Here is a 27354-nt window from a genome sequence, read left to right as displayed (position 1 = left end):
ACCCGGAAGATAAGGTACAAATGTTCTTCCTGGTGGTGTGTTTCTCTAAAAGAAAAAAAAAAAGCCATAAAAGGTAAAATTAAATTTGACAGAGTCTGCTGATGGAAAAAATTAAAACCACCAGTTAGGTGGGTATAGGTATCAAAAGCTGACATCAAAGAATAACAAGAGGCATTGATTATTTCTAACTTTGCTTGTTTTCCTTCCATCAGGGTCTCTGAAGTGCAGTTTCCCAGCCTACAGCTGACCTGTATAAGAGGTGTAGCCGTCCCACCAGCAGCTCCCTCCTGCCGCTCCTTCCACCATATCTCTGGGTTCACCTACCACAGATGCCAAGCCTTGTCGCCCCATCCTGCTTTTGCAAGATGGTGAGATCCTAAACTAATGGAGATGATGTTCTTTGGGTTGACTGTTCTGGTATAGAAGTTCAGCTGTGGAGCAATAGAAGCAGCTTCATGTAATTGTGAGAAGAGCCCAAGTTCAGAAACAGAGGCCCACATTGAGGAAAGGCTGCAGCATCCTCACAAGATGTCATGGTGGTTCCCTAAGCCATCTGGGGGTTTAGTTGGGAATAAACCGCTGTGGGTTACATTCTGTAAGTTTCATACATCCCCTCCACTTATTTCCTAAGCTACAAGACCAATTCAGTTTTCATCTCGTTTCTTCTTTGAACCTTTATTTTAGCAAGGATGTGCTTTCTCTGAGTACAGAGAGAATTAGTCCAATTTCGTCTCTGCTGGCTTCCTGTTCCTGCCCTTTGCAGGAGCGGTTGTCCACAGGTTAGGTTTTAACAGCACCAGCAAGTGATAGCATGGGTGCAATGTCCCTTCAATGAGGGCTTTTCCTGAGCCAGCTGTCTGCTGAAGAAGGGTATGGACAAAGGCAAAGGTTCAGAGTTCCAACCACAGAACTAGTCATAGATGTCCCTGCAGTGCACACATAAGGGAGCCCAGCTACCCTCAGTAGTAAAGGTGCAAAAAAAAGTAACATTATTTACTGATGCCACAATTTAGAAAAATTAAAATTTAATATTTTTAATATACTTTAAGCTTAAATAAATGTAGTTACAGTTCACAGAGCTCCCATAAACGTTTCACTCCAATTCTGATTGTTGACTTTTCTAAATCATTTGAGAATAAGTTGCAAAATAATGTCTCATCATCCCCATAATACTCTACTGTACATATTCTAAGTATAAGGACACTCTCTGACATAACCCCAGTACAACCATCAAAATTAGGAATTACCATTGACCTGATATTACAACTAATCAATAGACTCCATTCAGATTCCACCTCTGCTGTCTGCATCGAATATCACGTTGCATACATTTGTCGCGTCTCTCTAGTCTCCTTCAGTCTCCTCTTGTCTTTCACAACCATGATATTTTTGAGAAGTACAGTCCAGCTACCTTGCTAAATGTCTCTTAAGGTGGGATTATCTGAGCTTATTATTTCTGCATTTTTGGTAGGAATGCCTCAGGACCAACGCTATGTTCTTCTCTGTACATCCCAGGAGACACACCCCATTCATTTGTCCCAATGTTGGTGATGTCAACTTTTGCCACTTGGTTAACATGGGGTCTATTAGGTTTCTCCATTGTAAAATTCATCAATAAGTAGGCGGTACTTACTAATTAATAAGTATTTTATGGAGAGATATTTTCAGAATATGCAGATATCCTGTTACTTATCAAATTTTCATTCATTAGATTTAGCATCTATTGATGACTATTGCCTAAATCAATTATTGGCATGATGGTTGCAAAGTGGTAGTTTTTAAAATTCTATCATTGATTTATTAGTTGGTATTCTATAGTAGGGTTGAGCTTCTTCTCTATTTATTCGCTAATTCATTTTTACTTTCTACTGGACTCATGGATTCCTGTGTTTCTCAAATGCTCACCACTTATCACTATCAGTACTTATTTTGATGTACATATTGCCAAAGACTTGGCCAACGGGAGCTCCTTCAAGCTGGCTCTTGTGTCCTTTTGACATATCTTCAGGTCACCTGGGCAAAGTGCTTAACCTCAAAACCCTCAGGCTCCATATCTATAAAATAGGGATAATATTACTATCCACCTCATATTTCACCATTTTAAGGATCAAATGAAACAAATAAACACATACAATGCTTCAGCACACAGCCAGCACACACATTCAGTGAAAGTTACAGCTATAATTAATAAGAGTAATGACACATTCACCACTCAGAAACAGGGTCCTCTCAGGAGTCCCCGTGAGCAGTCATGTTCAAAAGTCAGCACAGACCAAGAAAGGGAGAGTGAGAATGGCTTTTCTCACCACAACACTCTGATGAATGATTTTGATTTTTTTTTCATGCTTTTCTTCACTTTATCAAAAAATAGAGAGAGTAAACAAAGAGAAGACTTTCTGTGCTGCTGTGAAAGTCCTTACCTCAAATGCAGCACAGGATTTGATTGGATAGAGATAAAGGTTAGTGACAACATGTGGCCCAAGGGCCCCCTCCAGGACTCCTGCAGCTTTCTCTGAAGGAGTCGGCTGGGTTCTGGCGACATCACACACAGGTGGGGCCACAGGCACAGCATTCACAGTAGACGAGTTGTTCCAAACCCTGGAGCCTGTGAGGGCATCTTCCTGAGGCGAGAGGCTATGTCTGCCCATGACAGCAGGTGTAACATCAGCCTGGCTGTCTGCTGATGGGGCTCCAGTCTCCCCGGTGTCAGCATGGGCCTGAGGGACAGGCCAGTCCCCTGATGAGTGCAGGCGAGTGTCTATGATGAACCTAAGAAAGGCCTGGGCATCATCCAGCGTCGACATGTATCCAAATGAAATCCTCACAGATCCTGTGGGCTGCCCATCTATGAGGTCCATATTGTCCCCACAGACATGACCAGCCTAGGATAAGAGGGAAGTGCATCAGCCAGAGTGACCCCTTTCTCATAGAGACATTGGAAACAGTTCGGCAAAATAAATTTTGTTAATTTTAAAATTAACCCAGGAAAACAGAACTGCAACATTAATATGTGCTGTGCGTCTGGGACATAGTTCAGCTCTCTACCTGCAGGGGACCACTTTCTGGATCTCATTTTGCTCAACTGTAAATTGGGACCAATATCAATCTCAAGGGGCCATTAAAAAGTTTAATAGAAATACTTCATGGAAAGCATTTACCTAGAGGCAGGCACAGGGCTGGCTCACAGAGGCGTCAAAACACAGACTAAGGTTTCAGAAGCGCCAAGGGGTCAACCTCAAGGTCTACCCGGGGCTGAGATGGGAGAAACATCACTGGTCACTCTCGTTAGCCTCTCGGTACTGAGGGGAGGCCTGCATCCCTGAGAGCTGCCCCTTGACAACAGGGAAAGGCAGAGATGCTGCCCCTGCAAATGACCAGCCCCGGGCCACTGTGAAGGCCAAGGTCAGCTTGAGTGCCCCTGCAGGGAGATGGGGAAGAAAGGCAGGAGAATCTCAGTCTCCGAGCCTGGCTGCCTGGTGTTGGTCACAGGTCAGCACAGTGCATGGAGCAGTCCTGGACAAACCTTGGTGCTGGATCCGGGTCAGACACCCGAAGAAATGGAGCCACAGCGTTCCATAGGACCAAATATTCTATCTGGAGCTGTGTTTGTGTTCTGAGCCTCCCTCTCCCTCTCTATTTCTTCTCCTCCCTCTCTCCTATCTCCTCCCTCTCCTTCTGTCCTATCCCTCTTTCTTTTTAAACAAAACTCAGTTCATGGTTAGTTCAGATCTAGTATATACAATATTTCACAGCAACCAAAGGAAAATCAAATTAGAAACTCAAATCAATAAACACTCTTTGCCACTCAAATTATTCCTAATGAAATGGTTCAAAACAGGCTATACCCTGAAGTGAAAAACCTCAGCCCAGGGAAGAGACAGGGAGGGTGGGGATTCTGGGAGACGTAGAATCCCTGGAGCCCTAGAAGAGTTCCATGCCACACCCAACCCAGATGTCAGCTAACTCTAGCTTGGAGGCTGTACCTCAGGAGGGCTGAACCAGGTAAGGGCACATCCTCACACATCCCTTGTTAACACCCCTCCCTTGCCTTTAAATTGTTGGCCTCAAAGTAAAAAATGAATCCGAAAGTCTGCTATAGAGATAATATCTTGAAGCATTTTCTTTTCTTTTTTTCTTTTCTTTTTTTTTTTTTTTGAGACTGAGTTTTGCTCTTTTTGCCCAGGCTGGAGTGCAATGGCAGAATCTCAGCTCACCACCACAACCTCCACCTCCCGGGTTCAAGCAGTTCTCCTGCCTTAGCCTCCTGACTAGCTAGGATTACAGGCATGCACCACCACACCTGGATAATTTTATATTTTCAGTAGAGGGAGGGTTTCTCCATGTTGGTCAGGCTGGTCATGAACTCCTGACCTCAGGTGACTCACCCACCTCGGCCTCCCAAAGTGCTGTGATTATAGGCATGAGCCACCGTGCCCGGCTTCTTCTTTTTTTTTTTTTTTTTTGGTTGGAAGGGGATGGAGTCTTGCTCTGTCACCCAGGCGCTGGAGTGCAATGGTGCGATCTCGGCTCACCGCAACCTCTGCCTCCTGGGCTCAAACGATTCTCCTGCCTCAGCCTCCCAAGTAGCTAGGATTACAGGCGCATGCCATCATGCCTGGCTAATTTTTGCATCTTTAGTAGAGACAGGGTTTCACCATGTTGGCCAGGCTTGTCTCGAACTCCTGACCTCAGGTGATCCACCTGCCTCGGCCTCCCAAAGTGCTGGGATTACAGGCGTGAGCCACCGCACCCGGCCTTCTTGAAGCATTTTCCATTTGTGTTTCTTTTCCTTTGTACATGCACAGAGTAGGCGTGGAGAAATGAGTATGCAGCAGCAGCCCCCACCCCAGACACGCAGGCAGCAACAGGTGTTGCTGGGTCGCGCTGACCAGCGTCTGGATCGCAGAGCCCTGTACCAACCTGAAAATGCTTCCTGACCATCTCATTGCTTATGCCCAGGTGCCTCTGGCAGGCCCCAGTGTTACAGAAGCAGCCAGTTCGTAGGTGGATGTTGTAAAGACTGGCCATTTTGTCCACCTGCGGATTTAATGTAACATGGAATGAGCCATTACCAACGTGCAGTTTTACTCTGAGAGATTCAGATCAGGATTTGGACCTCTCTTTCCTAATAATAAAATGATGATACAAGCCTGGAATTGTCCTCTAAAATGATCTATCACAGGTTAAACGTTGTATAAAATGTTTCAGTGGGGCTGGAGACAGTGGCTTCTTGGCATCAGCTGCACAGGGTTGGACCACAGAGCAGGCCCCACGAAGTGCTATTCCGAGCAGCCCCGCCTCAGCTCGCAGCCTGGACTCCAAGTGTTACTGTGTCCATGCTGAGTATAATTGATTTGCTTTTCCTACTTTCTCCAACTTTCGGTTTAATCACAGAATTGCTTTTCAGTCCAGAAGTTCCCAAAGCTCTTTCCTGCCCTCTGAAGGCTCTGGGAGGTGGTTCGCATTCACATGAGCCCCGGGGATGTTTGCTCCAGTTCCTCCAGGCTGTGAGTCAAGTACTCCATTCCCCAAGGGCCTGGGGGCCCAGTAAGAGTCCTCGCCCTGGGGGCTCAGGCTGAATTCAGGAGGAGGAGTCACTGAACTGCATTCAGGAAAATAAACACATCTTGCTCAGCTGGGTGAGCCTTTGAATTTTTCTCCCTGGGAAGTCACATGTGGGGTGGCCAGAGGTCACCGTGTGGTCAGCCAGGGATCTTGGCTGGGCAACGATGCCTCCCACAGACCCTTATCAAGACCACGGCAGTCTTCACTTTGGCCATCTCCTCTGGTGTGTGAGAAGAAGCCATTCTCTGGGTTGCACTGAGGGGCTTCAGATGAACAATTCTGTTCCTTCACCCTTGGCTAATGGCCCACTGGCATGCAGACCTGCTAGTGAATTCAGGAGTTTCCCAGCTCTAAGGTGAGTCCTGGCAGCTCTACTGGGCCTGGCCAACTCCATCTCCAGGTCAGGTTTCCCTTCACAAGGCAACTACTAGGGAGACCCCCGACCCCCCATCCAGCTCCCACCAGGCTGAATTAGAGTCCCCGTGGCTGCCCCTCACCCACTCCCCCATATTCACCATTCCAGTTACTTTTGCTGTGAAGTAGGCCACCCAAACTAGGGAGAATAAAACAACAACCATTTTATGCAGCTCATGGCTACAGTGTGGGAAGAATTCAAACAGGGCATGGAGGAGATGTCTCCTCTGTCTCAAAATGTCTGGAGTCTCAGCTAGGAAGACTCAAAGGCTGGGAGTAGTTTGGCATCTGGGGGTTGGGATCATCTGGAGACTCCTTTACTCCTGGGTCTTTCTGGTCCACAGGCTGGAAGGGCTTCAGAATTAGGACCGCCAGCCACAGTCCTGAACTTGGCTTCTCCATGTGGCTTGGCATCCTTGCAGCACACACAGCAGCCTCAGGGCGCAAGACAGTAGCTGACAGGGTAACTCCAGGCTCCAAAGCTAGTGTCCCAGGGAACAAAGCCAATAGGGCATCATCTCTTCTGATCTAGCCTTAGAAGCCATGCAGTGTCATCCTCCTGGCACTCTGTTAGCTATGAGCGAGTCACAGATCAGCCCAGATTCTAGGGGAAGACCCACAGATCACCAGCCCTCCATGGAGGAGTGTCAAAGTCTCATGGCAGGAGAGGATGTAAGCAGAAGACGCTGTTGCAGCCACACCTACCCTTTGTCCTAATTTCCCTTTTATGCATCAGTCTCTTCTTGCCCTCAGCCCTGGGGAATCCCACACAGGCCCAGACTGTGCCCAGCCAGGTGAAGGAGGTTGTTTTCTATGGCAGGATGAGCACAGCATTCAGGGAGGACTGAGAAACAGGCCCAGCCACAATGCCCTGGAGGCTCCCAGCTCGGGAGCCTTTGTGCCCAACATTTATTGAGCACTTACTTTCTTCTGTGCTAAGGGATGTATATATTGTGTCTCATTTAATCCTCATATCAACACTATAATCAGGGTATATTGTTATCCCCATTTCACAGAGTCTTGGAGAACTTAACTTGCCCAAGTTCACAGAGCTGGCAAGAGGCAGACAGACTCTGAGTCCCTGCTCTTAATCACCATGCAGAGTGACTTCCAACAGTGGGAGAATAAAATTAGAAGCCTGGATATACCAAAACAAGAAGACAAAGCCTTCTCATAGGAAGCTAAATTCTTTACACATCCCCTGACGAAAAAGAGACAGCCAAACCCAGCTGATGTTTCCAAAGGCCACCAAAATCCCTGTGGAAATTCCCATATCGTGAAGTTCCCTGAACCTGAAAAAACCGTAACTGCGCTTTCTTGAACTGGCAGTTAGTCATGCCTTAGCCACAGAATCCATTCACACAATGAGCTTCCTCTACCAAGGCACAGAGGGAGAAACTCATCCTGTGTCTAGCCCTGGGGAATGAGAGTCCCCAGACACCCACACAGGCAGCCTCACACCCTGGTGATTCCTCTTCTTGGAGGCTTCTTCTCCACCACCAATCCCATGCCGCTGCCACAGCACACACAGTTACTTTTTTTTTTTTTTTTTTTTTTTGAGACAGAGTCTTGCTCTGTCACCCAGGCTGGAGTGCAGTGGTACAATCTCAGCTCATGGCAACCTCCACCTCTCGGGTTCAAGTGATTCTCCTGCCTCAGCCTTCTGAGTAGCTGGGGTTACAGGTGTGTGCCACCACGCCCAGCTAATTTTTGTATTTTTAGTAGAGACAGGGTTTCGCCATGTTGGCCATGCTAGTCTCCAACTCCTGACCTCAGGTGGTCCACCAACCTCGGCCTCCCAAAGTGCTAGGATTACAGGTGTGAGCCACCGCACCCAGGCACATTTACTTTTGATTCAAGAATAAAACTTATGTTACCAATGACCTAGAATAACATATTTAAGAAGGCAAACCTTTTGCCTCTGATGCATTTTCCACCTTGTCCCCTCCAAAAGCATTTAAAATATTGTGCTTCTTAGTAGTGTCAGGGCTGGTTCTGCTAGTACTGACAGCTGAGGGCAGTGGGGGCAAGGGGTCTGCACAGCTGCCATGCTTGAGAGACCACCTGTGGCTGTACAGTGTCTGCCCTGAACACCAGTGAGGACCAACATCTCCCCCAGAAGAATATTGCCCAATAGTATTCTTTAGAAAGTTTATGGCTACTCAGAAAAGTGGGGAAAAAGATTCCTTGGGAAATGAATTTTGTTTGGGAAATCTAGGGTTTAACAAATGTGGATTGACTCCCTAACTCATTCTATAAGGACAGCATCATTTTAATACCAAAACATGGCAGAGATACAATGAAGAAAGAAAACTTCAGGCCAATACCTATGATGAACATAGACACAAAAGTCCTCAACAAAATACTAATAAATAGAATCCAGCAGCACATTAAAGAGCTAATCCAGCCGGGTACAGTGGTGCACACCTGTAATCACAGCACCTTGGGAGGCCAAGGTGGGCAGATTAATTGAGCTCAGGTGTTCAAGACCAGCCTGGGCAACATGACAAAACCCTGTCTCTACAAAAAATGCCAAAAAATTAGCCAGGTGTCACTACTGGATATCTACCCAAAGAAAACGTCATTATGTGGAAAAGACACATGCACACATGTTTATAGCAGCACAATTCACAATTACAAAAATATGGAAACAACCTCAATGCCCATCAACCAACGAGTGGATAAAGAAAATGTGGTATATACACAACATGGACTACTACTCAGCCATAAAACGAAACAAAACAATGGCCTTTGCAGCAACTTGAATGGAGCTGGAGGCCATTATTCTAAGTGAAATAACTCAGGAATGGAAAATCAAATATCATATGTTCTCACTTATAAGTGGGAGCTAAAGTATGAGGATGCAAAGGCATGAGAATGATATAATGGACTTTGGGGACTCAGGGGGGAAGGGTGGCATTGGGGAGGGATAAAAGGCTACATATTGGGTACAATGTGTACACTGCTTAAGTGACAGGTGCACCAAAATCTCAGAAACCATCACCAAAGAACTTATCCATGTAACCAAAAACCACCTGTACAATAAAAAACTATTAAAATAAATTAGCTGGGCATGGTGGCATGTTCCTGTAGTCCCAGCTACTCGGGAAGCTGAGGTGGGAGGATCACTTAAGCCAGGGAGGTCAAGGCTGCAGTGAACCAAGATCGTGCCACTGAACTCCAGTCTGGGCAACAGAGTGAAACCTTGTCTCCAAGAAAGAAAAAAAAAAGAAGAAGAAGAGAAAGCTAATCCACCATAATCAAGTAGGCTTTATTCCTGGGATGCAAAGCTGGTTCAACGTACACAAATCAATATATGTGATTTATTACATAAACAGAACTAAAAATAAAAACCACATGATCATCTCAATAGACACAGAAAAGGCTTATAACAAAATTCAGCATCCCTTCTGTTAAAAACTCCCAACAAACTAGGAATCCAAGGAACATACATCAAAATAACAAGACCCATCTATGACAAAACTACACCCAACATCATACTGAATGGGCAAAAGCTGCAAGCCCTTCCCTTGAAAACTGGCACAAGATAAGGATGACCTCTCTCACCACTCCTTTTCAACATAATACTGGAAGTCCTAGCCACAGCAATTAGGCAAGAGAAACAAATAAAAGACATCCAAATAGGAAGAGAAGAAGTCAACCTATTTCTCTTCACTGATAACATGATTCTATACCCGGAAAATCCCATAATCTCTGCCCAAAGGCTCCTAGAACTAATAAACAACTTCAGTAAAGTTTCAGGATACAAAATCAATGCATGAAAATCAGTAGCATTTTTATACACTAATAATGACCAAGCTGAAAGCCAAATCAAGAATGCAATCCCATTTACAATAGCCACAAAAATAATAAAATACCTAGGAATCGACCTTACCAGGGGGGATTATCTACAATGAGAATTACAGAATACTGCTAAAAGAAATCAGACACCACACAAACAAATGGAAAAACATTCCATACTCATGGATAGGAACAATCAGTATTGTTAAGATGTTCACACTGCCCAAAGCAATTTACAGAGTCAATGTTATTCCTATCAAACTACCAATGTCATTTTTCATGGAATTAGAAAAAAACTATTCTAAAATTCATATGGAACCAAAAAAGAGCCCAAATAGCCAAAGCAATCCTAAGCAAAAAGAATAAAGCTGAAGGCATCACACTACATGACATCAAACTATACTACAAGGCTACAGTAATCAAAACAGCATGGTTCTAGTACAAAAACAGACACATAAATTCAACGGAAAAGGTTAGAGAACCCAGAAATAAAGCCACACACCTACAACCATCAGATCTTTGACAAAGTAGACAATAACAAGCAATGGGGAAAAGACTCCCTATTCAATAAATGGTGCTGGGATAACTGGCTATAGATATGCAGAAGATTGAAACGGGACCCTTTCCTATCACCACATAAAAAAATAAACTCAAGACAGATTAAAGGCTTAAATGTAAAACCTGAAACTATAAAAATCCTAGAAGAAAATGTAGGAAATGTCATTCTGGACATAGGCCTTGACAAAGACTTCATGTTGAAGACTCCAAAAGCAATTGCAACCAAAGGAAAAATTGACAAATGAAGCCTAACTAAACTAATGAACATCGGCACAGCAAAAGAAACTATCAACAGAGTAAACAGATAACCTATAGAATGAGAGAAAATATTTGCAAACTATGCATCTAATAAAGGTCTGATATCTGGAAGCTATAAGGAACTTAAATCAACAAGCAAAACACAAAGAACCCCATTAAAAATGGGCAAAGAACATGAACAGACCCTTATCAAAAGATGACATACATGCAGCCAATAGCATATGAAAAAAATGTTCAACATCATTAATCATGAGAGAAATGCAAATTAAAACCACAATGAGATACCATCTCACACCAGTTGGAATGGCTATTAAAAGGTCAAAAATTAACATATGCTGCTGAGGATGTGGATAAAAAAAAACACTTATACACTGCTAGTGGGAATGTAAATTAGCTTAGCCACTGTGGAAAACAGTTTGGAGATTTCTAAAAGAATTTAAAACAGAACTACCACTGGCCAAGCATGGTGACTTATGCCTGTAATCCCAGCACTTTGGGAGGCTGAGGCAGGTGGATCGCATGAGGCCAGGAGTTTGAGACCAGCCTGACCAACATGGTTAAACCCTGTCTCTACTAAAAATACAAAAATTAACCAGGCGTAGTGGTGCACATCTGTAATTCCAACTACTTGAGAGGCTGAGGCAGGAGAATCAATTGAACCCAGGAGTCGGAGTTTGCAGTGAACCGAGATTGCTCCACTGCACTCCAGCTTGGGCAACAAAGTGAGACTGTCTCAAACAAACAAACAGAACTACCATTGAATCCAGCCATCCCAATTCCTTAATTAAATTACTGGTGTATACCCAAAGGAATATAAATCATCCTACCATAAAGGCAAATGCATGCATATCTTCATTGCAGCACTTTTCTCAACAGCAAGGACATGGAATCAACCTATATGCCCATCAGTGGTAGACTGGTTAAAGAAAATGTGGTACATTTACACCCTGGGACACTACACAGCCACAAAAAAATGAAACCAGTCCTTTGCAGCAACATGATGCAGCTGGAGGCCATTATCCTAAGTGAATTAACACAGAAACAGAAACCTAAATACTGCATGTTCCCACTTATAATTAGGAGCTAAACATTGAGTACACACGGACACAAAGAAGAAAACCACGGCCACCGGGGCCTACTTGAGGGTAGAAGGTGGGGGGAGGGGAAGATTGAGAAACTACCTTTCAGGTACCCATGTAACAGGCCTGCACATGTATCCCCTGAACCTAAAATAAAAGTTGGAAGAACGCCGGGCACAGTGGCTCACATCTGTAATCCCGGCACTTTGGGAGGCTGAGGCGGGCAGATCACCTGAGGTCAGGAGTTCAAGACCAGCCTGACCAACATGGTGAAACCCCATCTCTACTAAAATATAAAAATTAGCCAGGCATGGTGGCACATGCCTGTAGTCCCAGCTGTTCGGGAGACTGAGGTGACAGAATCACTTGAACCCAAGAGGTGGAGGTTGCAGTGAGCTGAGATCACGCCACTGCACTCCAGCCTGGGTGACACAGCAAGACTCCATCTCAAAAAAAAAAAAAAGTTGGAAGAAAAAATAAAATAAAAATAAAGTGCCAGGTACCTCCCTCGCCCTCTCTCTTGCTTCCTCTCTGGCTGCACATACCAGTTCACATTTGCCTTCCTCCACAGGTGGAAGCAACCTAAGGTGTTCACCAATGCCCAATCTTCCAGTCAACAGAACCATGAGCCAAATAAAACTTTTATTCTTTGTTAAAAACAAAATGTGGGCCAGGCACAGTGGCTCACACCTATAATCCCAGCACTTTGGGAGGCCAACACAGGTGGATCACTTGAGGTCAGGAGTTTGAGACCAGCCTAGCCAAAATGGCGAAACCCCGTGTCTACTAAAAATACAAAAATTAGCCAGGTGTGGTGGTGCGGGCCTGTAATCCCAGCTACTCGGAAGGCTGAGGCATGAGAATTGCTTGAACCCAAGAGGTGGAGGTTGCAGTGAGCCAAGATCATGCCATTGCATGCCAGCCTGGGTGAAAGAGCGAGACCCCACCTCAAAAAAATAAATAAAAATGTGGATGAAGATGTGCTTTCAAGGAAAAACCAGCACCGTCTTCCAAACACCCAACGATTGAATCCATTCCCCACAGTGCTGCTCTGGGAGTAACATTTGGTTCCTGTTGTCCATCTGTGACACCCCGTCTGATAACCACCTACCACCATGCCTGAGTGCTCAGTGCAACTCTGGACATTTTAGTGGACCAGGAAGTGAAGTGAACAGCTTATTATACTATGGCAAAGACCCAACAGTTTCCCACCTGCCATCAGAAGAACTGGCCTCTTTCTTCCCATTTGAAAGTTACCACTTTTGGCTGAGTAAAGAGGACTGAAAAACGAGGGTGAATGAAGGTGGAAAGGCATGTGGCTGAGGGCCTGGTGGCCTCTTCAACAGTGCATGGACTTTGTCACACTGCATTGCTCTCGTCTGGAACTAGGATGAGTTGTAATAAGGTCAGCAGGATGGAAAGAAAACCCACCTGGGAGTAACCAATGATGTTCCCTTTGTCATCCAGCACATTAAAATTGATGATCGGTCCCTGAACCTCAGGGCTGCTGAACTCAGAATCGCTGTAAATCCGCACCACAGGGGCTCCATTGGGGTACTGGAGAGAGGACAGGGCCACGTAGGTATACTGAGCCAAGGTGAAGGTGTGCTGCTTTATATTCTCCATTCCACCTCAAATCAATCATGAAACACAAGAGAATCATGAGCTTTATGTAAATTCTCAATTCACTCTTTTTTTTTTTTTTTTTTTTTTTTTGAGACAGGGTCTCACTCTGTCACCCAGGCTGGAGTGCAGTGGTATGATCACAGCTCACTGCAGCCTCAACCTCCTGGGCTCAGGTGATCCTCTCACCTCAGCCTCCCAAGTAGCTGGGAGGACAGGCATTCACCACCATGCCTAATTTTTGTATTTTTTGCAGAGACGGAGTTTCACCGTGTTGCCCAGGCTGGTCTTGAGCTCCTGGGCTCAAGTGATCCACCTGCCTCAGCCTCCCAAAGTGCTGGGATTACAGGCATGAGCCACCACGCCTGGCACCACTAACTCACTTTTAAGAAAACAAGTTTGTTATAACTGGCAAACCCGGACCTCACATTAATAATTTTAAATGTGTGTAAATAGTGGATGTACTGCCCTTGTGACAAATGTTTAGGTCTTCAGTACTGAACAACAGAATTTTTCCATACGCATTCCTGTCATCCTCTTTTTTATACATAATGTTACTTAAACATTTAGATATTTAGACCCCTTGGTAACAGATCACAAAATGTATGTTTTTTCCTCTAAACATATTTTTGCTGTTTGTTTTTATTATTAATGTTTAAATCATTTTAACACTACACAAAGCAATGAAGAATACATGCTTCAACATGAATGAATCTTGGAAACGTGCTAAGTGAAGCCAGACACAAAAGGACAAATGTCGTATGATTCTACTTAGATGAGTTACCAAGAATAGGCAAATCCACAGAGAAAAAAAGTAGTTCCAAGGGTTGGAAGGGGAGGAGGAAATAGAGAGTTATTGTTTAATGGGTACAGAGTTTCTGTTTGTTATGGTAAAGTTCTGGAAATAGATAGTGGTGATGGTGGCACGACATTGTGAATGTATTTACTACGACTGAGTTGTACACTTAAAAATAGTTAAAATGGTAAGTTTTATGTTACGTATATTTTACCACAATTTTTATTTTTTAAAAAAGGAACAATGACATAGGAAAAAAATCAGGGTTTGCCATATTGTGGACTGGTACAGTCAACCTTTGCATTCCGAGCTACCTGGCCCTGTTAGACCCTGTCACCTGCAGTTTGGGGGCCCTGTTAATATCTTTCCTTGGAAAGTACTCACTACTCACTGCCTGTATTTATTAACTCCTCCCTTTGTCCCAGATCATGCCCACTCACCTCCCTGCATTGCCATCAGGGCGACCCTCTCTTCCCGTGAATCCTGTCTGCCCCTATGTTGGGCTAAGGCTAAGGTTAAGGCACTGAAGGGTCCCATTACTGTGACAAAAGAGCAATGGCCAGGAAAGAAATCATGCCTCATGAGAAGACCATTGGCAGACACAGTGGTTGGGTGCTCATGGTTAGGCATCAGTATGACTTGGGTTAAATCCTTGCCCTCCTGGTTTCCAGCTCCCTGGCCTGGAAGGCGTTTAACCTCTCTGAGCGTCAGCTCATTCATAGGCAGAGCTCCCCCGTGCGGCAGTGGGGAGGACCCAGAGAGGCAAGAGCAGGTAAAGGCCTCAGGATCTGTAACCATTCCCAGGACCCAGGGATGCTCCTCTCATTCTGTGAAGCTAGCAATCTCCTGATTTGGAATGTCTTCTACCTGTTAAAATGTTATTTTAGCTGAAAAAACAAAAAACAATCCAAAAACCCCACCTCATTCTCTTGCTCTCTGAAGTGGTTTTGAAGTTACTAGGAATCAAATTTAACTACATGGAGTGCCAGTCACTTCCACAGACTCTGTCTCCTTTACCTGAATCACACCTGTGCCAGAGTTCCCTCAAGGACACAACAGGAGCAAATTCCACAGGGATAGAAATGTCCACTGACCTGTGAGGCGCTCTAGGGTGTCAAATCCATGTTTTAGCGCGATAACATCAAGGAATGAGATGGTGCCATCTTCAAACCTATAACCACGGGGTGAGGAGAACAGGTCAAGCTGTGGTCAAAACAATCCATGTGCATTTCGTGGTATATAATGAGCTTTAGATTTTAGGCTTAGCTGTTGATGTGGTTTGGCTTTATGTCGCCACCTAAATCTCATCTCTAATTGTAATCCCCAGGTGTTGAGGGATGGACCTGGTAGGAGGTGATTGGATTATGGGGGTGGTTTCCCCCTTGCTGTTCTCATTTCGTGATAGTGAGGGAGTTCTCACGAGATCAGATGGTTTTATAAATGGCAGTTCCGCTGGGCTCTTCTCTGTCTCTCCTGCTGCCTTGTGAAGAAAGTGCCTGCTTCCCCTTCCGCCATGATTGTAAGTTTCCTGAGGCCTCTCCAGCAATGCAGAACTGTGAGCCAATTAAACCTCCTTTGTTTATAAATTACCCAGTCTTGGGTAGTATCTTTATAACAGTGTGAAATTGGACTAATACCGCTGTAATCTATTAATACCTTCCCTCTGCTGTCTTATAAAACATTGCTCTCCCCTTCAGGATGGGGGCACTTTGTACACCAAGACCTGTACAGCTGCCTCTGGCCCTGACCCACTCTGCAGTTTTCTTGGGCAGCTCTAAATTTCCTAGGGTGGCCAGGTGCAGTGGCTCATGCCTGTTATCTCAACACTTTGGGAGGCCCAGGTGGGAGGATCACTTGAGGCCAAGAGTTTGAAACTACCTGCCTGTGCAACACCCCATCTCTACAAAAAGCAAGACCCCATCTCTAGATAGCAAGACCCCATCTCTACAAAAAAATTTGTTAAACTAGCCAGTTATTAATTGATTGACAATTATTTATTGATCAAATACTTAATAGATTTCTTAAAATAAAAGGAGTTTTTTGTTTCTGTCAAGGGATGTACTTCACTGAGTTATAAAATACATAAAGTTGAGAACATAGTCAAGGTACTTATTCAATAAACCTTTAGGTTGAGTATTAAATCTCTTGAGTTCTAGTCCTAAGTTCACAAGAAAAAAAATTGGCTTATAATGGTAAATAAATAAATTCAGCTTTCTGGGAATGTTGGCCTGTCATCTGTTGTAAAGTCATCTACCTGAATCAAAGGAAAGAGGTCTGATCCCCCCCAGCCCATTCATGCCCTGGCCCCCAGTGAGCTGCCCCACTTCTCCTGGCCTTCAGGTGCCCTTATTGGCCAAATTAAATTTGAGGTGTCGCTTTGTTCTGCCTGTAACTTACATTATGTTATGCCTGTCATTCTTTTCTCATTTGATTCTGTTACATGGTAAATTATCACACTTGGAGTCAAGAGGTTTTACATGAGCATTCCTGTTTTAGAAGCCCCCCAACTATGGACAAGTCCTAAATAAAAGAGACATCAAATAGCCTCCTAACATTGATCCCTACCATTCTGATACTTCACCCATGTTAGCTCTAAAAGGACAATATTATCATTTCTCTTTTTTTTTTTTTTTTTTTTTTGGAGATGGAGTCTTGCTCTGTCACCAGGGCTAGAGTGCAGTGGGTATGATCTTGACTCACTGCAACGTCTGCCTCCTGGGCTCAAGCAATTCTCCTACCTCAATCTCTTGAGCAGCTGAGATTACAAGCACCCACCACCACGCTCAGCTAATTTTTGTGTTTTTAGTAGAGACGGAGTTTCACCATGTTGGGCAGGCTGGTCTCGAACTCCTGACCTCATGATCCACCCACCTTGGCCTCCCAAAGTGCTGGGATTACAGGCGTGAGCCACCACACCCGACCCAATATTATCATTTCTACTTTACAGAAAAAACATGAGGTGCAGAGAACAAGTCACATGTCCCCTCGCTGGTGTGCAGTGGAGCGGGGACTCATTCCCCAGTGGTCCAGCCTGAGGCCTACACAGCTAACAGTGACTCTATCGTCAAGGCCATGGCCCTACGTGCAGGACCCTTGCATCTGTGTGGGGTCTGTTGGGGATCTAAAGCCCTTCCCGTCTATGCCCCAGGCCTTCTCCGGACCCTGTAGGTGATTAGTTGCCTACCCAACCCTGTGTCCCCACTGTTGACCCAGCAGAACCCTGGATCAGCCACCATTTTCAGCCTTGACACACTCGACCTTACAGGTCCCAGCTGTTACCATTTGAAAGATTCCTGAGCATAACCCACACCACCTGCCCTTGCAGCCTGGGGATGAGGCATATGCCAACAACCCAGGCAGAGGCCTCTGGCATTTGAGGGCAAGTGACAACCTGCACCCAGACTCCCTCTGTAACTCACTCACAGTGGGGCTCATAGAGGTTGCCGCTAACACTGCCTCACAAGTCTGGGGGCCTCCGCTTTAACTGATTCCTCCTGCTAACTAGGTGCCAGGCTGAGCTGATCCTAGCTCCTGGAGAACCAGCTATGCTGTCAATGTGTGGGCAGACTTTTTCCAAATGGTGCCACCTTTTAAGGCCACTGTTTCAACTGTTGCAACCTCTTGTCAGTGCTGAGGGCAGAGGCCTGGTAGCTCACCCTCCTTACCCCATGAGGGCCTTTTATCTCTCCTGTGTGCAGTTCTTATCTGCAGGCCCCAGTCCTCTCACAGCTCTGGAGAAGCCTCTCAAATGGGGGTAGAGTTCACTGAACCACCTGTGTCACCTCCAGTCAACCTCTGCCTCCCAGATCTGAGCCCTGCCATCAGCCTGTCCCTGCCAGCAACCTGAATTCTGCTGACCCTCAAAGCCAGACCCACCTCTTGCATAATCCTCCAGGAGAAACAGGCCAGACCCCACCTTGCTGAACTCCTCTGACCCCTCCCCTGTGGCAAGGTTACCTCTGAGCTACCGACTGCCTCGGGATGTAGAAGTCTTCTCCTGCTAGGTACGCAGAGGCTGTCCCTCCTCCAAAGTAGGTCTTCCTCAGTAGAGGAGCCGCACGATTATGGACCAGCAGAGCGCCCAGGCCTGTAGGAAACCCGAAGATCTTATAGAAGGAGATGGGGACAAAGTCGGCCTGGTGAGCTGACAGGTCCAAAGGCGAGGTGCTCACATAGGAGGCTGCATCCAGCAGCACAAACCACTTCCCAGGCGTGCTCACAGGGCGCAACCGCCCAGACTTGACCTCTTCTATCCAGGACAGGGGGTATCTGACTCCAGAAAAGTTACTCTGAGCTGGGTAGCAGAAGAGATGCGGCAGCTGGCAGTCTGGGTTGCTGGCTGAAGCACCACGTTCCTCTGCAGACCACAGGTCCTCTGGCCTGACTGGGGTGGATATGACATTTATAGCCATGGTCACGTTCCTCATACCCACTACGGAGGTGTGGCTGTCGGTGAGGTAACAGAAGCGACTCCCACTGCTCTCTGGGCCCTGGGACACCCATGGAAAGGCCTCTGCCACCAGTTTGAGAGCAGCCGTGCTCCCGGCAGTGAAGATCACAGTGTAGTCTTCTGCGGTGGTGTGGAAGTGCGCCAGGATTCTGGAAGAAGCACAGCATCCCCGCAACCCGCGGATCTCAGGCCCAGCACTGAATGTTTGCAGGCTGTTTTATTTCTATTAACTATGACATCTCTACCTTAATGGATAGATAGGTTTGCCACAGCTGTGAAATTAGGGCAAGGGCAATGGAAGCCGTGGGAACGAGTTCCAGTTGGCGAAATCCTCTTACCTCCCAAATATCACTGGATATCTCCAATTGGATATGTATGACAAAAATCCACAATAAACTTAATCAGAGTTGACACTACTTTCTCTCCTTGGTGCTTTCTGCTCAGCTCTAACATAACAAGGTTTAAGTAGTAATCAACCTGTTTACATTGCTTTTAATTTTGGCAACTCTAATAGCAAAACAGTATCACTTTCAAATTTGAAATAACTTGAAATTGTGTGATTGGAAATTGTGTTAATAATTTTAAGTACCACCTGGAAATTATTTGCCAGATACTGTTATGTTTAGAAAGTATAGAGAGCTGTTTAACATACAAATACTAGTAAAAAAGGGGGAAAAAGGGAAAAAAAGACAGGAAGAAAACAAGATGCCTAATAAAACTTCTTATGAAAAGGAAAACCAGAGAAATAGTACTTTTCTTCTTTCTGAAAACAAGACCTAGGATCCTGGGTCACTTCCTGTCACTTTGGCACTGCAGAGTCTCTGGAGCCACACAGAACAGCTGTGTGCACCTCAGAGCCACCTACCTGTGTGTCTCATCTGCCCCACACTGCATCTACTCACCGCTGCCTTTCTGAGCTCTGACTCTGATGTTTCTCAACATACATGCATTGCCTTTTAGCCAACTGTGATCCTCCTGAAACCAACTCAGAACTTTTGTAGGATGCAGGCAAGTCCTAGGAAGGAAGTCTGTCTGCCTAGGTATGCCCAGTCAGGCAGGTGTCCCTGATGCTTACCTGTAGCGCACCTGCTCCACAGTGTCATGGGTGAGCTTGCTGCTGATGTTCTGGCTGTGAGGATTACCTGGCAGGTTACAAAGACAAGGCCACCAAGTCACTACTTAGGGTCTCTTCTTTTTGTGTTCCTTCTGAATCCACTCCCTCAGTTTCTCAAAAAGCTCAACATAAAACTACCATATCACCTAACAATTCCACTCCTAGATTTCTATCCCTCAAAAATGAAAACTTATGTCCGTACAGACTTGCATGTGAATGTTCGTAGCTTTATTCAGAAAGTCAAATTCTGGAAACAATATAAATGTCCATCAATGGGTGAACAGATAAACAGAATATGCTACATCCATAAAATAAAGTGATTTGGTTTTTTGTTCTGTGTTGCTCCGTCACCCAGGATGGAGGGCAGTGGCATGATCGTAGGTCACTGCAGCCTCAAACTCCTGGGCTCAAGCGATCCTCCCATCTCAGCCTCCTAACTGTGACTACAGGCGTGCACCACTACACCTGGCTAACTTTTTAAAATTACTTTTTGTAGAGATGAGGTCTCACTGTGCTGCCCAGGCTGGTCTTGAACTCTTGGGTTCAAGCAATCTTCCTGCCTCAGCCTCCCCAAGTGCTAGGATTGCAGGCATAAGCCACTGTGCCCAGCCAGGGAAGTTATTTGCCAATAAAAAGGAACAAACTACTGGCTATGTCATGAAAGAACTTCAAAAGCATGATAAACGAAATACTCCAGACACAAGAATATACATAACGCATGAATCAATTTACATTAAATGTCCAGCAAAAGAACTGTAGAGATACAGAAAGTAGTAGATTAGCAATTGCTTGGGGCTAAGGTCAGCAACAAGGATTAGCTGTAATGGGCATGAAGGATCTTTTCAGGGGGAATGAAAACATCTAATTGATTCATAGTGATGATTGCATCACTAGGTCAATCACTAAAAAATCATCATTGGACACCTGAAATAGACTTTTTTTATAAGAGAGACACAATCTTACTCTATCACCAAGGCTGGAGTACAGTGGCTGATCATAGCTCACTATAACCTTGAATTCCTGGGCTCAAGGGCTCCTCCTGCCTCAGCCTCCTGAATAGCTAGCACAACGGGCATGTGCCACCACACCTGGCTGATTTTTTTAAATTTTTGTTTTTTGTAAAGATAGGCTCTTGCTATGTTGCCCAGGCTTGTCTTGAACTCCTGGGCTCAAGCAATCCTCCTACCTTGGCCTCCCAAAGCACTGGGATTATAGGCCTGAGACACTGTACCCAGCTGGTAAATTTTATGATATAGTTAAAAAAAAAAAATCTCTCCTCATTAGTAAAACCAAATGTGATCGGGAAAAGTATTTTAGAGCTGGAAGTCAGCTCAGAAGCAGGCCAGTGCAAGAGTCTGTTCTACATGTTTCGGACGGGTGGCTGTGGCTCTGTTTAACTCCAGAGAATACAGTATACAGCCTCAGGAGGATGCCCTTTTCTCCAAGCATGAAGCAGAGCCATGAACGCCACTTAATCTAAGTCCCCACGTATTGCCCTGCAGATCCCACCACCACTGCTGATGCCTTTCCTGCAGAAATAATTGATCCCGGCCTCCAAATATGTGAAGGGGGCCACTGTGCTGCCCTTAGCCAACCACTTTCAAGGAGGAAGGCCCTCCTCCCAATGTCACTCTTCCTCTTAACTTCTAGTTTTACTCCCTTCCCGGTGTCCTCACCAAATGTGTCCCAGAGTATCATGACCTCCCTCAAACTTAACCCCCAGACAGGCTTTGGTAGGGCCTGACCTATAAGACCAGGCACCAGCATTTCTTAGGAGCTACATGTGCTCATTAACGCAGAATTTGCCCTTTAGTTTTAGATTTTTTTTTTCCTCCAAAATACACTGAAAGATTGCACTGGATTTCTGGCCACTGCAGCTACCACATGTTCTGTTTCCACATTGCTAGTAACCTGTGGGACCTGGTAATTATCCTCATTGCCTTTCCTCTGCTTGGCTTCAGCGCTGCATCATTAGCACCACCTGCAATCTCAACTCTGCCATCTCTCAGGCTTTCCCACGGTTATGGCTCTGGCAAAGGTCAAAGAAGGAGAATTACAAGAACCTTTGCAAAGTGCAGATTAAAATCAGGATAAATCCCTCCTTGGCACCTTCCCAGAAGACTGTTCCCCAGATTTAAATATCTGCTGGCTGCCCAGAGCCAAAATCCAAACCCCTTAATGTGGCATAACAGAAGTATCCTGAATCGAGGCACTCTGGTGGAGGCTAAGGGCTTGGGCTCTGGAGCTAAACTGCCTGCAAACACAGCTTCTAGCTCCCCCAAGCTCCAGTCCTTCCTGTGCAGCCTCAGGCTAGTTACTTGCCCTCTCTGGGGCCCCATTTCTTCACCTATAAAACAGGAGTGATACCAGAACCTATGCCTCTTGGGTTGTTGTGAGGCTGAAGAGAGAAAGCTCATAGCGAGTACCTGATAAATGTTACTTATCGTTATTCTCATCACAAATATTACAATTGCTACTGCCACTGTGATTTCAAATTCCCTTTCCAAAGTATGTGAGATCATGTTGTGCTGCAAATAAATGCCACTGATGACAATACCATTGCTCCTAGAACAAAGATCAAGCATCTACAATGTCCCACACTGGCTTCTTCTCCCTCCCTCCCCATTCAGACCTCTCCCACTCTTCTCCCTTCAGTGTTCCTGGACTGGTTCCTGAAACCACTATGGGATCTTGGCTCAGGCTGTTACCCTGCCTGCTCGCACTTCTCCCCCTCTTGTCTGAGTGAATTCTGGCTCATCCTCCAGCATCCACTCCACTCCAAAGGAAGCTTTCCCTGACATGCACAAGCCAACCCCACTGTCACTGCAGATACAGGCTGGCCTGGAACCAGGCACCTTTTGTCCATAGTCTTTCACACAGTTGGTAATCACATCTATTTGGAGTTCACTTAAGGTCTTGTCTTCCAGGACTAGATCACAGTGTCCAAGAAGAAAGGGATATGTTTATTTTGTTCCCATTATAGCACTGTCCCCCACACATCATAGTGGCTCAATGAACAGTTATAGAGTGAATGACTGAATTAACATCCCTCCTGCTGCCCCACTCTCTGCACTATACAGGGTCACTCACCACCACCAAATACAGCACCTTTGAATCTCTGTGCCCTTCCTAACACTGGCCTCTTCTTCTGGTAGTAACCTGTGTGTCTGTCCCTGAGCCAGCTCCCTCCATCCCGGCCACATGTTTACAGTACAGAATGACCCAGGGTGCTTGCCTGGCCCCTATCTTACATGGGGCTTATTCAGCTTTTTGTGGTCAGAATATTCCTGGCCTATTAATCCAACGTTTAATATGCACAGGTATATCAGCTGCATGTAGTTGATTAAAACCTGTTTCAGGTGTTTTTCTTTACCATAAGTGTTTTCCATGAGATCACTAGTGAAGCTTTCGAGCTGGCTCTGGGAGAACAAGGTGGCACCTGCATGGTCAAGATAGACAGTTCCTGAAAGAAAACACAAAATAAATACTAAAATTTTACCTGAATCTGGTTTGTGTAAGCCCAACCAATGTCATCTAATGCATGCAGACGTAACATCAGGCCACTGACTTGTGCCTCTTGATATGTGCCTCTTAATCCAAGTGTAGGCATGAGCAGTGGAAGGACTGCACTTCTAATGCTGAAGGACTTTTAAAGCCCTGAGAGAGCCCTCCTGATTAATCAGCTCTCTTCACTCTTTTGTGAACCTGGAACAGCATCCCACACAGAGAAGACGCCCAGCAGACATTCGTGATGAATGATGGCAAAGCTGTTTCACATTGTCACTCACAACCTATTCTGGAGGTTCTGGGAGGAGTCCCTGAGGGGAGAGCCCTGATCCTACTTTCCCACACTGCTCTGCACCCCTCAACACTAATGCAGCTGCAGAGCTTCCAAGAATACAAGGAATGCAAATGATCCATCCAGCCTCTCTCTGAGAGAAATGCAAATTTAGATGAAAATGAGATACCGCGGTTTACTGATCAGATTGGCAGAGATCAGTGGTTGGATTCCTCACTGTGTGAATGAAGCTGTGGCGAAACAAGCTCACTGGTACACGGCTGGTAGGAGGGTACACAGGTACACCTTTATGCTCAGCAATTTGGCAACATCAGTTCATGCTTTAAAATGTACACACCCTTTGACCTAGCAATTCCACTTGCAGGAATTCATCTTACAAATACCCACACTTATGTGGAATGACCTGAATATAAGGCTATTCGAGGAACTATTGCCTGCAATAGCAAAAGATTGGAAACAACTTAAATATCCATCAATGCGCTTTTAAAATAAACATTGTACACTAATAATAAGTACTGACATGAAACAAACTCTGAGATACACTTTCAAGTACATATAATGTGAAGAGATCCATTCATTCACTTATCAAATATTTTGTTTTGTGTAGAATGGGTTGTTTTATCACAGCTTTATTGAGATATAACATAAAATTCACTCTCTTAAAGTATACAATTCAGTGGTTTTTAACATATTCATAAAATTACATAAATACCACCAATTTTAGAATATTTTCATTCATCCCCAAAAGAAATCCCATATCATTACCAATCACTCCCCAATGCCTCCAACCCCAGCCCTTGATAACCACTAATCTACTTTCTGCTTCTCTAGATTTGCCTGTTCTGAACATTTCATGTAAAAGGAACCATACAATATGTGGCCTTTAGTGTCTGACTTCTTTAATTTAGCATAATGTTTTCAAGGTACGTCCACATTTTAGCATGTATCAGAACTTCATTCCTGTTACGGCAGAATAGTATTACATCGTATGAATATACCACATTTTATCCATTCATCTACTGAGGAATATTTGGATTGTTTCCACTTTTGTGTATTATAAATGATTGCTGGTATGAATACTGGTGTACAAGTTTTTGTGTGGATGTGTTTTCTCTCATTTGGTGGGTTGTCCTTTCACCTTCTTGATGGTGTTCATTGAAACATACAAGTTCTCTTTAAGTTTGATAAAATCCAATTTGTCTATTTTTGTTGTTGCATTTTTGGTGTCACAAGAAATTATTGTCTAATTCAACAAGGTCCTGGTGATTTATGCTTATGTATTACTCTAAGAATATTATACTTTTAGCTGTTTCATATTTAGGTATTTGATCCATTGAGTTAACTTTTGAATGCAGAATGAAGTAGGGGTCCAAGTTCGTTCCTTTGCATGTTGATATCCAGTTGTCCCAATATCACTTATTGAAGAAGTTATTTCCCTCGTTGAATAGTCTTGGTATCTGTTGAAAATCAATTGACCATAGACATATGGATTTATTAAATTAAAATTATATTTCATTTGTCTATATGTGTATACTTATGCCAATATCACACTGTCTTCATTCTGTAACTTTGTAGTAAGTTTTGAAACTGGAAAGTGTGATTCCTCTAACTTTGATCTTCTTTTTCAAGATTGCTTTGAGGTCAGGTGTGGTGGCACACACTGTAATCTCAGCACTTGGGGAAGCTGAGGTGAGTGGATCATTTGAGGTCAGGAGTTCAAGACCAGCCTGGCCAACATGGTGAAACCCCATCTCTACTACAAATACAAAAATTAGCCAGGCGGTAATGGCGTGCGCCTGTAATCCCAGCTACTTGGGAGGCTGAGGCAGGATAATCACTTGAGCCTGGGAGGTGGAGATTGCAGTAAGCTGAGATTGCGCCACTGTACTCCAGTCTTTGTGACAGAGTGAGACTCTGACTCAAAAAATAAAATAAGATAAAACGATTGCTTTGGCTATTCTGAGTCACTTGCATTTCTATATAAATTTTAGAATCAGCTTGTCAACTTCTGCAAAAAGGCAGCTGGGATTTTGATAGGCATTTCATTGAATCTGTATATTAATTTGGGGATTATTGCCATGTTAACAATATTAAGTCTTCCAACCCATCAGTACAGGATATCTTTCCATTTATTTAGGTCTTCTTTAATTTCTTTCAATGATGTTTTACAATTTTCAGTGTATGTGATACTTCTTTTGATAAATTTTTTTCTGTGTATTTTATTATTTTTGATGCCTTAGGAATTGTTTTTCTAATTTCATTTTCATAGTATCTATTGCCAATGTATAGAAATTGAACTGATGTTTGCATATTGATCTTGTATCCTACCACTTGGCTAAATTTGTTTTTAAATTCCAATAGTTTTGTGTGTGGATTCCTTGAAATTTTTTATACACAAAATTACATTATTGGCAAGTAGAGATAGTTTTACTTCTTTCCAATCTGGATCCCTTCTATTTTGTTTTCTTGCCTAATTGCCCTGGCTAGAGCCTTCAGTACAACGTTGAATAGAAATGGTGAGAACAGGCACTTTTGTCTTGTTTCAAACTCAGGATGAAAGTTTTCAGTCTTTCACCACTAAGTATGATGTTAGCTGTGGGGGGTTTTGCAGATGACCTTTATCAGTTGGTTAACTTTTCCTTCATTCCTAGTTTATTGAGTGTATTTGCATTCAAGAAATATTTATTGAGCACCTACTATGTGTCAGGCATTGTTCTAAGTGCTGGAGACACAGCAATGAACAAAATAGAAGATAGCATGATAATGGCAGAGAAAGACCTTAAACACAAACTATGACAAGTGGTGAGACATATGGCTCACGTGTGTGTGTGTGTGTGTGCGCACGTGTTTTAAGTGTACTGGACACAGTGACTCATATCTATAATCCCAGGATTTTGGGAGGCCAAGGCAGGATTGCTTGAGGCCAGGAATTTGAGACCAGCATAAGCAACATAGTGAGACCTCATCTCTATAGAAATAAATAGCCAGGCATGGTGGTGCACAACTGTAGTCCCAGCTACTTGGGAGGCTGAGGCAAGAGGATAGCTTAAGCCCAAGAGGTCAAGGCGGCAGTGAGCTATGATCATGCCACTGCATTCCAGCCTGGGTGACAGAGCAAGTCCCCGTCTCAAAAAGTGTGCACATGCACACATAAATATGGACAACCACTGGAAAGATACACAAGACATAAGTGACAGCAATTGACTCTGAGGTAGACACAGTGGCTGCAGCTGGCGTGAGAGGGAGGCTCCCTGGCGATTCTTCACCCTCCTTTGGCAACTTTTGAATCTGATACCACTAAATGTTGTATCAGTCCATTCTCACATTGCTATAAAGAACTACCTGAGACTGGGTAGTTTATAAAGAAAAGAGGTTTAATTGACTCACAGTTGCACAGGCTGTATAGGAGTCATGGCTGGGGAGGCCTCAGGAAACTTTACAATCTTGATGGAAAGCGAAGCAAGCACATCTTCATATGGTGACAGGAGAGACAGAGAGAGACAGAGACAGAGAGAGACAGAGAGAGACAGAGAGAGACAGAGAGAGAGACAGAGAGAGAGACAGAGAGAGAGACAGAGAGAGAGACAGAGAGAGAGACAGAGAGAGACAGAGAGAGAGAAAGCGCTTGTGAAGGGGCAGGTGCTACACAATTTTTTCTTTTTTTTTTTTTTTGAGAGATAGGGTCTTGCTCTGCCACCCAGGCTAGAGTGCAGGGGCTCAATCTTGGCTCACTGCAACCTCCACCTCCTGGGTTCAGCTTCCCAAATAGCTGGGATTACAGGCATGTGCCACCACACCGGGCTAATTTTTTTATATTTTTAGTAGAGACTGGGTTTTGCCATGTTGGCCAGGCTGGCCTCCCAAAGTGCTGGGATTATAGGTATGAGCCACTGCACC

General features: G+C 44.6%; 1 protein-coding gene across 4 annotated transcripts in view; it reads right to left on the bottom strand.

Moving 5' to 3' along the window:
• MOCOS (molybdenum cofactor sulfurase) overlaps positions 1–27354 on the bottom strand; it is an 84442-nt gene that overhangs the window by 53811 nt on the left and 3277 nt on the right. For 2 of the 4 annotated variants that reach the window (XM_003830219.6, XM_008955666.4), the window contains exons 2-8: positions 23032–23121; positions 19620–19686; positions 18052–18693; positions 15189–15265; positions 13107–13306; positions 4921–5037; positions 2421–2882 (exon numbers count right to left, since the gene is read on the bottom strand). In XM_003830219.6, the coding sequence (XP_003830267.2) occupies positions 2421–2882; positions 4921–5037; positions 13107–13306; positions 15189–15265; positions 18052–18693; positions 19620–19686; positions 23032–23121 (1655 nt within the window). The remainder of the gene's footprint in view (positions 1–2420; positions 2883–4920; positions 5038–13106; positions 13307–15188; positions 15266–18051; positions 18694–19619; positions 19687–23031; positions 23122–27354) is intronic. The other 2 variants (XM_008955665.4, XM_063597247.1) reach the window with 1 other exon arrangement.

Source organism: Pan paniscus, chromosome 17 (genome assembly GCF_029289425.2).
Source record: "Pan paniscus chromosome 17, NHGRI_mPanPan1-v2.0_pri, whole genome shotgun sequence".
Lineage (NCBI taxonomy): Eukaryota > Metazoa > Chordata > Mammalia > Primates > Hominidae > Pan > Pan paniscus.
Note: the sequence above shows the minus strand (reverse complement) of the source record. Positions and strands in the feature narration are given on the sequence as shown.